This window comes from Lepus europaeus, chromosome 6 (assembly GCF_033115175.1).
Source record: "Lepus europaeus isolate LE1 chromosome 6, mLepTim1.pri, whole genome shotgun sequence".
Lineage (NCBI taxonomy): Eukaryota > Metazoa > Chordata > Mammalia > Lagomorpha > Leporidae > Lepus > Lepus europaeus.
The window spans coordinates 21413681-21428184 of record NC_084832.1 but is presented as its reverse complement, the minus strand read 5'-3'; the positions used below and the strand labels follow the sequence as shown (position 1 = coordinate 21428184).

Sequence of the window (14504 nt, the reverse complement as noted above, 5' to 3'; positions counted from 1 at the left end):
CTCTGCTGTGGCCAGGGAGTGCAGTGGAGGATGGCCCAAGTGCTTGGGCCCTGCACCCCATGGGAGACCAGGATAAGCACCTGGCTCCTGCCATCGGAACAGTGCGGTGCGCCGGCCGCAGCGCGCCTACCTTGGTGGCCATTGGAGGGTGAACCAACGGCAAAAAGGAAGACCTTTCTCTCTGTCTCTCTCTCTCACTGTCCACTCTGCCTGTCAAAAAAAAAAAAAAAAAAAAAAAAAAAACCCAGATTCATGGATGTATTTCCTAGACTTCAGACTTGCACATTAAGTTATTATTTCCACATCTCTATTTGGTTGTCTGATATACTCATTTCCAAAGCTGAAACCATGTTTTATTTGCCAGCCTGCTACTACTTGTGTGTTCTCCTTATCTGTTAATGGGACCAATTAGTTATCTAGTTTCTCATGCTAAAATTTAAGGGTTATCCTAGATTTTCTTTCTCTCTATTGGCTTCTAAATTGCATCTGATAACATCTATTCCAAGTTATCTTCTATATTAAATATATATGTCTAACCTAACTAATTCTTAGCAGTTCATCCTAGTCCCAATTCTGATTTATACCAGTGCTTCTCAAAATAGTATTTAGAGTGAACTTTTAAGAAACACGTCACCACCATCATTGTAATGAAGTTCCTGTCATCATTGTATTAAAATGTGAACTGATCTTATCTTCTTTCTCCCCTTTATCATTCTAGGTCCTTTTTTACCTTTTGATTTTTAGTAATTTGATTATAATGTGCTTAGATATGCTTTTTTTGTATTATTTTGCTTGGGGTTCATTAAGCTTCTTAATGTGGTATTCACGAAATTTGAGAAAGCTGCAGAGTATTTTACAGAGTATTTATCTGTTCTATTGTTTCTCTTACTGCCCCCTGGGATTCCAATCTTAAGTATGTTAGGCTTTTTTTAAAATAAATTCTCCCACAAGTCCCTGAAACTGGCTCTTTCTCTCTGTCTGAATCCATCTGCTGTATATCATCTATTTATTTATTTTCAGTTTTTCCTCTTTCTTCTTCATGTGACTATTTTATATTGATCTGTCTTCAAATTCAGTAACTGTTTGTCACCTATATTCAGATTTAAAGCCCATCCAATAAAATTTTATTTCATGTGTAATATTTTTCAGTTTCAGAAATGCCTTTTTTTTGCTGTTGAAAGTCCCTGTGCCACAATTTTATTGTGAGTTTCTGTTCTTTCATCTCATTGAACATAATTGTAATAGCTGCCATAAAGCCCTTCTTATGGTTAATTATAAGATCTGGGTCATCTTAATTCATTCCTTATGTCTTGGAAATGGGCATGTTATACTGATTTTTTTTAAAAAAATAAAGAGTTAGAAAAAGGGAGGGAAGGAGCAGGGAGAGAGAAAGAGAAAGGGAGAGAAAGAGAAAGAGAGAGGCAGGCAGCAGGTGGCAGGCAGAGACAGAGAGATCTTCCATCTTCTGGTTCACTTCCCAAATGGCTGCAATGTCCAGAGCTGGGCCAATCTGTAGCCAGGAGCCAGGAGCTTCATCCAGGTCTCCCACATGGGTTCAGGGTACCAAGTATTTGGGTCATCTGCTGCTGCTTTCCTAGGTGCATTAGCAGGGAGCTGTATTGGAAGTGGAGCAGCTTGGACTCCAACTGGCTCCCATATGAGATACCTGCACCAGTACCTGCTATGCTACAGTGCTGTCCCCTATATTGATTCTTCATATGTCAAAAATTTATTTCCTAGACAAGGTGAATGTCGTCTTATTGTGAATCTAGATTTTATTGTATTCCTCCAGAAAGTGTTAATATGTTTGTTTCAGAACAGATTTAGCTAGTTGAGATTCAGATTTTTCACTGTGTCTTTCGGGTAACAACTACAATTTTTGTGAAGTTTTTTCATCCTTGGCTTGTGAGTAGCTAGGCTACTTTCCATTGGCTCTAGTCATGTGAGGTGTGGTTCAGGGGTCAGCCAGAAATTTATCAGAGTTTGCATACACAAATTGGGATTTCTACTCTCTATCCCCAACCCCCCCCCCCTACTTTCCAATAGCTATGATTACCCTAATCTGCCTTCTAGTTCCTTAGTTCAGAAGGACTATGAATTTTCTATTGGAATTTTGGTCACTTCATGCATGGAATGTCTTCAGACTAAAAACCAAAGAGATGAGAAGCTAACTCCATGCTCATCCCTTCTTTTCTTCAAATCTTTCCTCTTTTGTTTACTTTCTAGGGCTTTCAGGTCATTGATTATTATGTTTTATCCACAGTTCATTATTTTTATCTATAAGATAGCATGGCAATACTGCATGGGAAGTCCTTCTTGTTTCTTGGACAGAGAGCTGGTAGTAAACTTGAACAGCCATTAAAAGTGTTATCAGACCCTCCATGTAGTATAAACGCCCTTTGAAACTCTGGAATAAATCATAAAAGGAACTAGAATGATTTGGCCTGTTACTACAGTAAGAAATATTTTTACTGTTGTATTGGTTGTATTTCTTTATGTTGCAAATGATAGAAGAACCAGATTTCACTCGAAGCTGGAAAATGTCTGTGGCATTTGTGAGCCTTGCATTCGTGTACCATTAAATTCAGTTCCAGCAAGAGAGTTTTGCTCTCATGGGGGCCTTAGAAAATATCTCTTTGTGTTAATTTTTTTTGACTAGCTGTGTTTTTCTGAATCATTGTAAAGACAGAATAGGACATTATGTTTTGGCCAGTCAGGACTCATTCTTATATGGACGTCAGTGTCATGCGTGAGAGAGAGGAGGATGCAAACCTTCCAAGGAAATTCCAGGGAGATAAACAGATGTTGGCTAGCTCTCAGAAGATTCAGTGCCTCTGTCGTTGCTTCCTTCTAAATTCATGGTCTTAAGTATTTTTTCTTATTCTACCTGGTCTCCGTCAAAACTCTTTTGCCATTATAATGTTTCACAAACTCCTGTAACTTTCAGGACTTATGACAAGAAATCACTCTCTGAAAGAGGAGGAAGACGTTTACCAATCTCATTTTCTTAGGTTCTATTCCATGTGATGGATGTGAGGATCTTTTTTTTTATTTATTTATTTTATTTTTTTTAAAAATTTTTGACAGAGTGGACAGTGAGAGAGAGACAGAGAGAAAGGTCTTCCTTTTTGCCGTTGGTTCACACTCCAATGGCCGCCGCGGTAGGCGCTGCGGCCTGCGCACTGCGCTGATCTGATGGCAGGAGCCAGGTGCTTCTCCTGGTCTCCCATGGGGTGCAGGGCCCAAGCACTTGGGCCATCCTCCACTGCACTCCCTGGCCACAGCAGAGAGCTGGCCTGGAAGAGGGGCAACCGGGACAGGATCGGTGCCCCGACCGGGACTAGAACCCGGTGTGCCGGCGCCGCAAGGCGGAGGATTAGCTTAGTGAGCTGCGGCACCGGCCTTGGATTTCATCTGGTGAGAGTTTGATATTTCATAACATGTAACGTGCATGCTAGTAACCCTAAAATGTATCTTGATCTCAGTGTGTTGGCAGCAAGGACCATTTCCTATGATTGCCATAAATAAAGCTTAGGTGAGCTACAATTATACAAATCCTAAGGGTAAATGAGGAGAGAGGTTAATGTTTGAGATAAAAAGAAAGATATTATCAACCAGCATTGCTATTTAAAATATTTTTTATAAAGCTCTTATGTAGGAAACCACACAGATAGACATATAGGTTAATGAATTTGAATACCCCTGAACAGAAACCTTGTTCAGAAGGGTGAACATTGTCAGCACCTCAAAACTTCTTTCATGAGCCCTGTCCCAATCACAAAATTCTCTTCTACCCTTAAAAATGACTATAATGACTATTATAATTATTTATTTGTTTGTAAAAATGATTTTGTCACTCCAGTGTCTTGTTCAATTTAAATGAATGTTTGTTAACTTTTCTATATATTGCTCTCTTTTTCTTGTTTTGATAAAGCACACAACATGATATCTAACTTCTTAATAATTTTAAGTGTGTATTACAGTATTGTTAAGTAGATGCATAATGTACAGAGATCTCGGTAACACTTTTCCTCTTTCATGACTATTTTGATGTGCTTCTTCTCTGTATACTTCTTTTTTTTCCTTGCATTTCAGTTGAGAAGCTGGGATATTGGGCTTTCAGAATTTTCCAGAATCTACCTATTACTGATTGTATACTTATGATACAGTACAAAATGCTTCTTAGTACTTTATGTTTCTTCCATATTGCCAGCTGGATCCAGAGACTGGATTAGATTCAGGTTTGATCCCTTTGCCAAGACTTTAGTTGGTGTTTGGCAGGACAGTGGGAGGCACTTAGTGTTTCATTGTCCCATTTTTTTTTTTTTTTGGCCTCTGATTATAGAAGCTATTGATGTTTAATGCCTGTATCTACTTACTCATTAGGGATTAAAATGGAGATATTGTAATTTTATTATTTTTCTTCCATTTATTGTAAAGAAAAGCTTCCCTCAGCTACTATTTAGTTGTTTGTTGGTATACTTCATATCTGAAAGACAGGATGTACATTTGCCGCTTTATTTGCCAGTTTCCAGAGTATGTCTTGAAGGTGACATACTTTTTTTAAAATTTAATCTGGGTAGACGTTTGGGGAGCAGTTTAAGTCTCCATTTGTAATGCCTGCATCCCACATTGGAGTGCCTGTTTTGAGTTCTGGCTAGTCCATCTATCTGCTCATGCATATCCTGGGAGGCAAAGATGATGGATCAAATACTTGAGTTTCTGCCACCCACATGGTATGCCCAGATGGAATTTTAGGTTCCTGGCTTTGGCCTGGCTCAGCTCTGGCTATTGTTGGCATTTGGGGAGATAGACAGTAGATGTTGAAGATCTCTCCCCCAAAACTCTCATTGCTTCCCTCCTTTTCAAATAGTAAATAAATAAAATATTAAAAGTTAAAATATCTTGGATTTAAGCATATTTGATTGATTGTAATACATTGCAAATACTATTAAAACTCAGATTATCCTATTTTGAAAGATGTCTTCTGTTATGGACTAAATTGTGTTGCCTTCAAATTCTTAAGTTAAAACTAACCCCTTTGGACTTAAGGCCTCTAAGAAGGTAATTAAGGTTAAATGAAGACCTAAGGATAGGACCTTTATCCAATTTAATTATTGCCTTCATAAAAGGAGGAAGGGATGCTAGGAGTGTAGGTGATGGACAAAGAGCAAAATGGCTATCTGCAAGCCAAGCAGAGACCAATCCTTCTGGCAGTCTGATCTTCAACTTCCAGCGTGCAGAACTGTGAGAACATAAATATGTGCTGTGTGAGCTACCAGTCTAAGGCATTTTATGATGGTCTGAGCTGACTATTACAGCTCCTTAGTTCTTTGGATAGGACCCTAGTAATTATTTGATAACTTATTTACTTTCAGAAGTAAAGAATGTTTTAGCATCTGTCAGCCTGTATGTTCCCTGTCCCTGATCTAGAACAAGCCATTTCTTCAAGAAGCATTGATTTCTCCTGGAGACAAAAGGTATTTCAGGACCATAATCTGAGTATGAGAGATATCCCATGCTGTTTGGTCAATCATTGTTTCTAGGTCTTTTCAGTAAAACTGGGAAATTTGTACTTTTTCAAAGGTAAAATTCTTCATCATTGTATGTGGTTATTTCCAAACGAAATTCAAGATCTCAGAGTTTTATTCAATTTTTTTTTATTTCACGTAAGTCTGTCTTTGACATTAAAAATTCCAATTTTCTAGGATACAGAATTAGAAAATAGCATTTGACTACTCTATAATTATTTATTTTATCCCATATTACACTCACAGCAGTTTCAGAAATACACAAAATGTAATTTTTAGTATTTATCCTGTTTGCTCCTTTAGAAGTTTGTACCTTTCTTCAATATTTGCTGTCACTGTCTTTCAAATGCTTTCATTCTGATTTTTCAGAATTCTTATTTTTTGTCTTGTATTTCTTTAAGACATTATTTTTATGTGACTGTATTTTGTGTCCCTTCTAATTGAAATTTTAGTTAGAATTTTTCACTCTTATCTTTGTTTTCTGAGTACTGTCATCTCTTTTTCTGAGTTTTTCTGATTGTGACATATTTTGTTTTTTCATGTCTTGTGTCACTATGTTTTAAAATAGTATAGTCAAGGTTTTGATCTGATTCTTTTGGACTGTCTTTCTGACTTGTTTTCTTTGTAGGGGTATTACTCTATTTTTTTTTTTTTGTTCATTTTATGTGATATTAGTTTTTTCTTACAATTCAGGTCAAGAGGTGCTTAAAAATAACTATAAATTCAGAGAGCTTCCTCTTCTGTTGTTTGTGTGCCACATTTACAAATATAATGGCTTATTTTCTGAGACTTTTCTGGAATTGCTTCCCTTCCCACTTTTGTCCAGACTTCCTCTTTCTGTGTCTCTCAGATCCCTGTTCTGTTGAGCTTGAATCCCACTTGCAGAAGTTTCTCTCCTGTGGAAGGTTCTATCCTGGAATGGAGCCCTGATGGCTCTAAGAGTTTGTAGGGGTTAGGACTGCTCTTGTTCACACAATCTATCAAGGTCCATTGCACACTTTTAACATAAGAGAGGGCAAAACACTCCAAGTTTCAACTGCTGTCCTTAAATTGGTCTGCCGTGTTTTCCTGTGGATTTTGCTCATTTTTTGGGTGGTCCTACTGTTCTCAAGTCCTTTGAACTTGACTCCATAGCTTTTTTTTTTTTTCTAAAGATTTTATTTATTTATTTGGGAGGTAGAGTTACAGACAGTGAGAGGGAGAGACAGAGAGAAAGGTCTTCCTTCTGTTGGTTCACTCCCCAAATGGCTGCAGTGGCCGGAGTTGCACCAATCTGAAGCCAGGAGCCAGGTGCTTCTTCCTGGTGTCCCATGTGGATGCAGGGGCACACGCCCTTGAACCATCTTCTACTGCAGAGAGCTGGATTGGAAGAGGAGCAGCCAGGACTTGAACCAGCACCCATATGGGATGCCGGCATTATAGGTGGAGGATTAACCTGCGCCACAGGGCCCGCCCCCATTGCTTTCTTTTCACTCCTGCCCAGTTTCTGTTACTGTGAAGATCTTTTGGCTGATAGTTTGAAGTGTGTGGGGATGTCTTGTCATCTAATTTTGGTGGTAGGGAAGTTTGTTTTCTAGTGCTGTCTGATTTTATATGTGAGTTTGGAGACAGTGAAAGCTATGCTGCCACAGCCACTGTCTTTCCAGGATGCTTGCCAGTGTTCCTATTTTAACCTATTAAAAAATACTCAAGCAGGTTGGTATCTGTCACTGCTTCTTCTGCTGGGGAACAGAAAGAAAGACTTGTTAACCAATACTGCTGCTTTTTGGTGAGAAATCAAGAAAAGCCCCCACAATTCTGGTAGAAAGCACCATCAGTTGGGAACCTACTGTTTTATTTTTGTTTTGTTTTTAGGACTTTATTTCTTATAAAGTTTAATTATCTTTTCAGAGACATGACTGCTGCTGTTTCATAGCATTCTGGGCTTATGCCATGTTACTTGAAGCCAGGCTTTGAAATCTTTTAAAAATACCTTTCATTACCATGTAGTGTCTGTTTGGATTCACTTTAGCTTTACTTTCTTATGATGTCTGTTTTATTTACAATAGTAGAACTGTAGTCTGGGCTTTTTATCAAAAGCATCTTAATATGTCCTTTGTGCTTACACTGTGAGCAAATGTAAGATATGGTCCTTTCCCTGAGGACTTTGTTCACTGTTGTTTGTTTTTTACATTGATATAGTAGGCAAGGGAGTTTTTTTTTTTTTTTTTAAACTCTTTTTCCCTTCTACCGTGACCCTAACAGGGTTACTTAAGTGTACCTTGTTGGTGATACTGATGAAAATGTGCCAGTTAGAGATGTCGATCTTTGAAATATTGTTCTGATTTGTTTGGGAATTTAGTGTTATGTTGTCATTACAAACTTCTGAGAGACTAGTTGAAACCTGATTTAATCAATACAGACCCTCATCAACTTGAAGAATGTATTTGAATAAAATTGTCTAAATTACTCACCGTTACTGAGACATGATGATTTCCCTTTTACATTATGTTTAGGATGGTAGTAGATGCTTTTCTAAGTGTATTTACCACTGTTTGAAATTTGTCGTGACAACTTTATAACTTTATATTTTATCCTATTTTATTCTGATTGAAAATCTCTGGATAGTTTTTAACCTAAAGCTTATTTTCTTGCAAATTACCAAACAGATGACTTACTTACTTACTTTCTTTCTTTCTTTCTTTCTTTCTTTCTTTCTTTCTTTCTTTCTTTCTTTTAAAAGATTTATTTATTTGAAAGGCAGAGTTACGGAGAGGCAGAGACAGAGAAAGAGAGAGCTCTTCCATCTGCTGGTTCACTCCCTAAATGGCCTCAATGGCCAGAGGTTTGCTTTGGATTGGCCCACCTCTGGCCAGGAGCTTCCAGGACTCCCACACAGGTGCAGGGGCCTAAGCACTTGGGCCATCTTCTACTGCTTTTCCAGGCCATAGCAGAGAACTGGATCAGAATTGAAGCAGCTGGGTTTGTGGCAGTGCAGGTGGTGGCTTTACCCGCTATGCCACAGTGCTGACTTCCAATATGACTTCGTTATTACTTTGTATTTCCTGGACTTTAATGTTTATTCAAGAAACAAGACATTTTTGAACATATGCTGTCATATGCTATGCTGAGCAATGTGGCTATGAATGTGGTTAAGATATAACTTGGTCTCTTGATATGGGACTAGGGTTTATGTGCTGACCTTAATAAATAAAAACAACTTCAGTTTCTTTAATAAATTCCCTTGTAGGTTGCAATTGGCAGATTTTTACACACTTTCACTCAGAATTGCACTCCCTAGAAAATGGTTTCATAGCATGATTTCAGCATATGTAAGACTATGTTAAAACTGCAATACTCCATTAATCTAGTTGATTCACACTGTATTTACTAGGTCAATTCTTCAGTTCTTCATAAAGTATAAAAATGTCAGAGTGCAAATGAATATCCCTAATCTGAAAACCAGAAATCTGAAATAATCCAAAGTCTGAAACTCTCACTCATAATTTTGGCTTTGGGAGGAACAGATGACTTCTTTCAAAACAGGAAAGAAAATGCTGTATGTCTTTAAAGAAACCACTTATAGATTTAAGACTATTGCTTTCCTCTCAGTAGTATGATGGCCAAGCAAATAACTTGAAAATTAATTTGCCTGTTTCCAAACACCAGCTCAACTATTTTGTATAATGTAAGTTTGTGACACTGGGCAGTTTTCAAGCCTCTTTATGCCTCCATTTCCTCATGTAAAATGTGGCGGTAATAACACCCATATCATAGGGTTGATGTAAAAACACTCGTATCTTAGGGTTAATCTAATAACACCCGTATCATAGGGTTGATGTAATAATACCCATATCATAGATATCATAGGGTTGATATGAGGAATAAATGAGCATGTGCATGGTGGAATCATTACTATTTGTTAACTAATGAAAATTGAGTGTTTATAAAGTATTAGGTGATATGCTTGACATTTGGGGTGTAAGGGACAAAAATTCCTCCACTGGGAGCATTAAATCTAGGTGGGGGAACCGCTTAATTAATTAATAACCACAGAAGATTATAAAATTGTACCCATAATAAGTATAGTAGAGAGGTATGTGTTCTTCCAAGTGCATGTAATCAGACTTGAACTACCTGAGAGGTTAAGGGTATTTTCCCTTGAGTGAAGAGTGAAAGAAAAGTAGATGAAGATGAAAGAGGTGAAAGTATGTTTGCTGCATGTGTGAGTAAGCACATGTAGGACAAGAGTATCCTATTCAGAGGGAAGAGCATTGAGGATGGCTCTGTAGCAAAAGGAAGCTTGATGAAGCAAACTTGTGATAAACTGAAGATAAATCAGAAACAGATGCTAAGTTAGAAAACAAAGATCAACTTTTCATTTCCAGATTTTGGTCTGCGTGTGTGTGTGGAAATAGACTCTTCTCTACAAATGAATCAAAATATATAGGTAGCTATCCTTTTTTCCAGTCATTCATGGAAATATTGCACCACTAAGTTGTTGACTTAATGGATAAAATGTTAACTGCTTCCTAGGACATTAAAAGATATTCATTCTTTCTAGTTACTTTCTAATGAAGAGAATAATTTTTAATTTTTCTTGCTTGAATTTTGTCTTCTTCTGGGTGGGAAAGGACATTAAACCCAATTACCAGGTAATTATGCATTTTCATTATTATGCTTATTTTTTGTTAAAGTTTTTTATTTATTTTGAAAGAGTTACATAGATAGAGAAGGAGAGAGAGAGAGAGATCATCCATGTACTGCTTTACTCCCCAGATAGCCACATGGGCCAGGGCTGGGCCAGGCCAAAGCCAGGAGACAGCAGCTTCTTCTAGGTCTCCCACATAGGTACAGGGGCACAAGCACTTGAACTATCTTTCGCTGGTTTCCCAGGTCATCAGCAGGCAGTTGGATCAGAAGCAGAACAGCCAAGACATGAACTGGTGCCCATATGGGATGTCGGCATCATGGGAAGTGGCTTATGCTTATTTTTTATTGTATATGTTTGTGAATAATAAACATACTACTCTAAATTTTAAAAAAAAGGAATCTGAGGAACTGAAATAAGGCCAGAGTTGAAGGGGAAGAGTAAAATAGCCACTGTCACTAGAGATGAGCCAGTAGGATGGAGGAAGAAAGGCGCTACAACGTGGGTGTCTTTGCAGGTCATGCTTAGGAATGTAGTCTAGCAAAATGGTGTTAAATATTTGAATTCTGGAGAGGTCTTTCATCAATCTATTATTATTATCATCAGTTTTCAGATTCCCTAGTAGGTATTTCCATGTTATGTATGCATATAGACTTCATACTTATTCATTAGTTCTTTTCCCCAATCTTTGTTATTGCTATTCTCAGAATGCCTATTCCTCAGTTTTTGTCTTTTGGAATAAAGCTGAGAAGATAGCTCTATTTTACTTCTTTGCTTGAAGTAGAATTTACTTATGTGCAACTGTAGGAAAGATAAATGAAAAACCATTGCCAACATGTTACCCACAGTGACACATAAATATTTTATGGTTATTAGCCTTTGTAAAATGCTCAGATGCTGTCATTTGTTTTCTAGTATTAAAAAAAACTAAAGCAAAAACATTATAAATGTTGGTGTCCCTTGTTGGCAGGAAGTTCAGAGTGGTTCAGATACTTTGGTATTATTCAGGACCAACTTTTGGAAATGGTGAGACTTGAGGCCAGCTCTGTGTAAAAGAGTAGGAAGAATTTGAAAGGCGATTGTTATAAGTATGCATTTGTATGTGTGTTTTTCTGTGTGTGCATGCATGTGCACATTTTACTTATGTTGATCTAAGATTGTTTAAATGAAGAACTAATGTAGGAGCCATGAGGCTCCCTAGAGATTAAGGGCCACAGTTTTTCTTTATATTATAAAATCATGGAACAACTGTACTAGAACACGTAAATATAATTTTCATGGGCACTGCATAAAATCTAGGTAGCTTTGGGATGCCTTTGGGCTCACACCATGATGTTTTAATCAAGATTTCCTCTTTAGGCACTGACCATGGCATGCTCCACATCGTTTCCTCTTTGATTATGTATAAAGCTGCATGTACTGGCTTGCTACCTAGGATGAGTATTGTTAATCAAAAATCATACTAGCAGTTTTTTAAAAATATAACTCCCTTATATGCATAATAATTTACATTTTATGTGCATAATACAGGATTTTTATAAATATGACTATACAGATAAAAATGCTTTCACAACAGGGATTTTTCTCTTAATAGCTGTTTACTAAGTAGGAGTTTGGGTACTTGGTTTGGTCCAGTGGAGGCCTGGATTCCCGCATCATATCATTCTTGCAGTAATAGCTTATCTTAAAAGTAGCACAAATATTATGGAAACTGAAAAATAAGGTACAATACTTTGACGTTTATTTGATGTAAAATTTCAATTATTTCCTCAGGAAAAAAGTTGTTCATGTAATTCTCTGTAACATATTAGGTTCAAATAATTTTGGCTGAAATGGTAAAATAAGCAAAAAAAAAAAAACCCACCTTCCTCATGACTTACTGTTATATAATAGTTATATATATTTTTATATTAAGTGGATATGCTTCATATCTTTATCTATTTTAGAGGCAGAGACACACACACATAGAGAATGAGGGAGAAAGAATACACATGTACATGTGAGAGAGCTCCCATCCACTGATTTACTCCTCAATTGCTTGCAATGATATTGCCCAAGTCAGGAGCCAGAAATTCAATCCAGCTCTCCCACATTGAGAAGAGGTACCCAACCACTTGAGCCATCACCTGCTGCTTCCCAAGGTTCACATTAACAGGAAGCTGGAATCTGGAGAGAAGTCAGGACTTGAAAACAGGCACTGTAATATGGGGCATGAGTGTCTTAACCAGTATTTTAACCCTTACTTAATGTTGGACTAAAAAGGAAACAAAATATTTGAGCCAGGAGTTAATGATTTAGAGTATTTTGTTCCTGATTGTGTTGATAAATTAATCTTATTTCAATAATCTAGTAAATTAACTCTCCACATGGGACATCAGCCTTGGTGTGCAGTGCTAATTTTAATGCCTGATGTGTAACATGTAATGTTTGTTAAATGGACAGGTAATCATTCTGGAAACTATTTCATGTGTTCTAGGACCCGATCTTCAGGTTTGCATATCCAGGAAATCAACATGTTGCACCAGGAAGATGGAGGAGAGATACCAAATTGCAGCTCGCCAAGATATACAGCAGGTGCTTCAAACATCCAGCTCTACACTGAAGTTGCTAATATCTCGGAATGCAGCTGCTTTTCAAGGTAAATGTATTTGCAGTTCTGAAACTGAGGACTAGCCATATTGTAAAATTGCCTGTGGTGTTGACTTTGATAAGCTTGGTTGGGTTTCTTTCCTTGTATTTGTTTTAGCTTTTTTTTTTTTTTTAACCTATTGAACTTGTTTCTGGGGTCATTCTGGAATATACATTGAGCTGGACTGGGGAAATAGATTAGAGAAACTGTCCTTGGAAATATATGCTTCTAAAGGTTTCTTCCAGGTTTCACAACATTCTGACCCATGGTTTTACATTGTTATAAATAGATATAATTATTAGATTTTGTGAAAAAATTCTGTAGCATAGTATCTTATTGCATTAACTGGATAATTATAGATTTATTCTTAAAAACATATTTTGGAGATACATTTGTCTAAATCCTTTCTCTATAGCCTCATGTGGTTTTTATTTTTTTTTTTGAGAACACCAGTTCAGTATATCAAAGTACAAGCAAGTCTATTATAAGATTATAAGGCATACTGAAAAACGATGATCTTTTTTTAGTCATTTCTTCTAGAAAATTTCTTATTGTTACAATAAAATAGTCTTCTTTATTTTTTGTTTAATAAAGCATTAGCTTATATGATTAGAACAAAACTAGATTATACTGCTTTTCAATAAATTTATTGTCTGTGCAATGAAGAGTATAATTTATGTGAGATTTCCTTTTTAATAAGTATAGTAATGTCAATCTATTTGAATAATTTGGTTTGTTTACATACATCACTAAACAACATGCTGATTAAATTTTAACACTATACTTATTAAATAAGTACAATAAATCAAAATAAAATATAAATTGAGTTAAAATGTACTTCATGATGAATTGAAGCTTTGTTGTAGAAACTGTGAGATGCCAAATTTTAATGTTATCAATTTAGTGATTTATTTTTAAATGCCTTCAAGACAACTTTATTTCTGTTATGAGATTTATTCTTGTGGAATTGTGGGAGGAATATGCATTTTAGAGAAAGACTTGTGATTTGGACTTATTGAATCAGAAGGCTTTAGTCCCCCAAGATGTGATGATTATTTCTTAATAAATGGGTAGGGTATACAATATTGACATATATTTTAGAGGAAAGCGGATATCAAATAGACCAGTCTGAGTGGAACAGGGGTTTGTGGTTGTTGATCATAATGAAAAGATGAACTGAGCTTACATTGAAGAAGACTTAAAAATCAACTTGAGTTTGAGAGTCAGTAAAGGTTTTTAGGAAAGACTGCTTGGCATGGAGGTTAAGATGCTCTTTGGGACACTTGTATTCCGTTTTGGAGTGCTTGGTTCCAGTCCCAGCTCTGCTCCTGATTCTACTTCTTGCTAATATGCACTCTGGTAAACAGCAGGTGATGGCTGAAGTAGTTGTGTTCCTGCTGCATGTCTGAGAGAACCTGAGATCCTGGCTCCTGGCTTCAGGAGCTGTCTCCATTTCTCTATTTGTCTGTCCCACACTCCATCCCCACCCCAACCTCACTCTCTACCTTTCAAATAATAAAGATTTTTGAACAGGAATATTCCTTATGATTTCTTATCTTTCAGTGTAGAAACTCAGTGTCTCCAAGTAGGAATAGATAACTGAGAACATTGTGACATACCTAACCTACTTTTTTGGATAGCAGTAGTATAGGTGAGAGAAAGTGGCAGTGGTTACTAACAACAAAGGTACTCAATGTTAATAGTTTCTTCTGCC

The 14504-nt window shown here is 36.8% G+C and overlaps 1 protein-coding gene across 1 annotated transcript in view; it reads left to right on the top strand.

Annotated features, from left to right (window-relative positions):
• The window catches only part of GPC5 (glypican 5), an 860209-nt gene that overhangs the window by 33079 nt on the left and 812626 nt on the right, over positions 1–14504 (top strand). The window contains exon 2 of the mRNA XM_062195157.1: positions 12638–12799. Within this exon, the coding sequence (XP_062051141.1) occupies positions 12638–12799 (162 nt within the window). The remainder of the gene's footprint in view (positions 1–12637; positions 12800–14504) is intronic.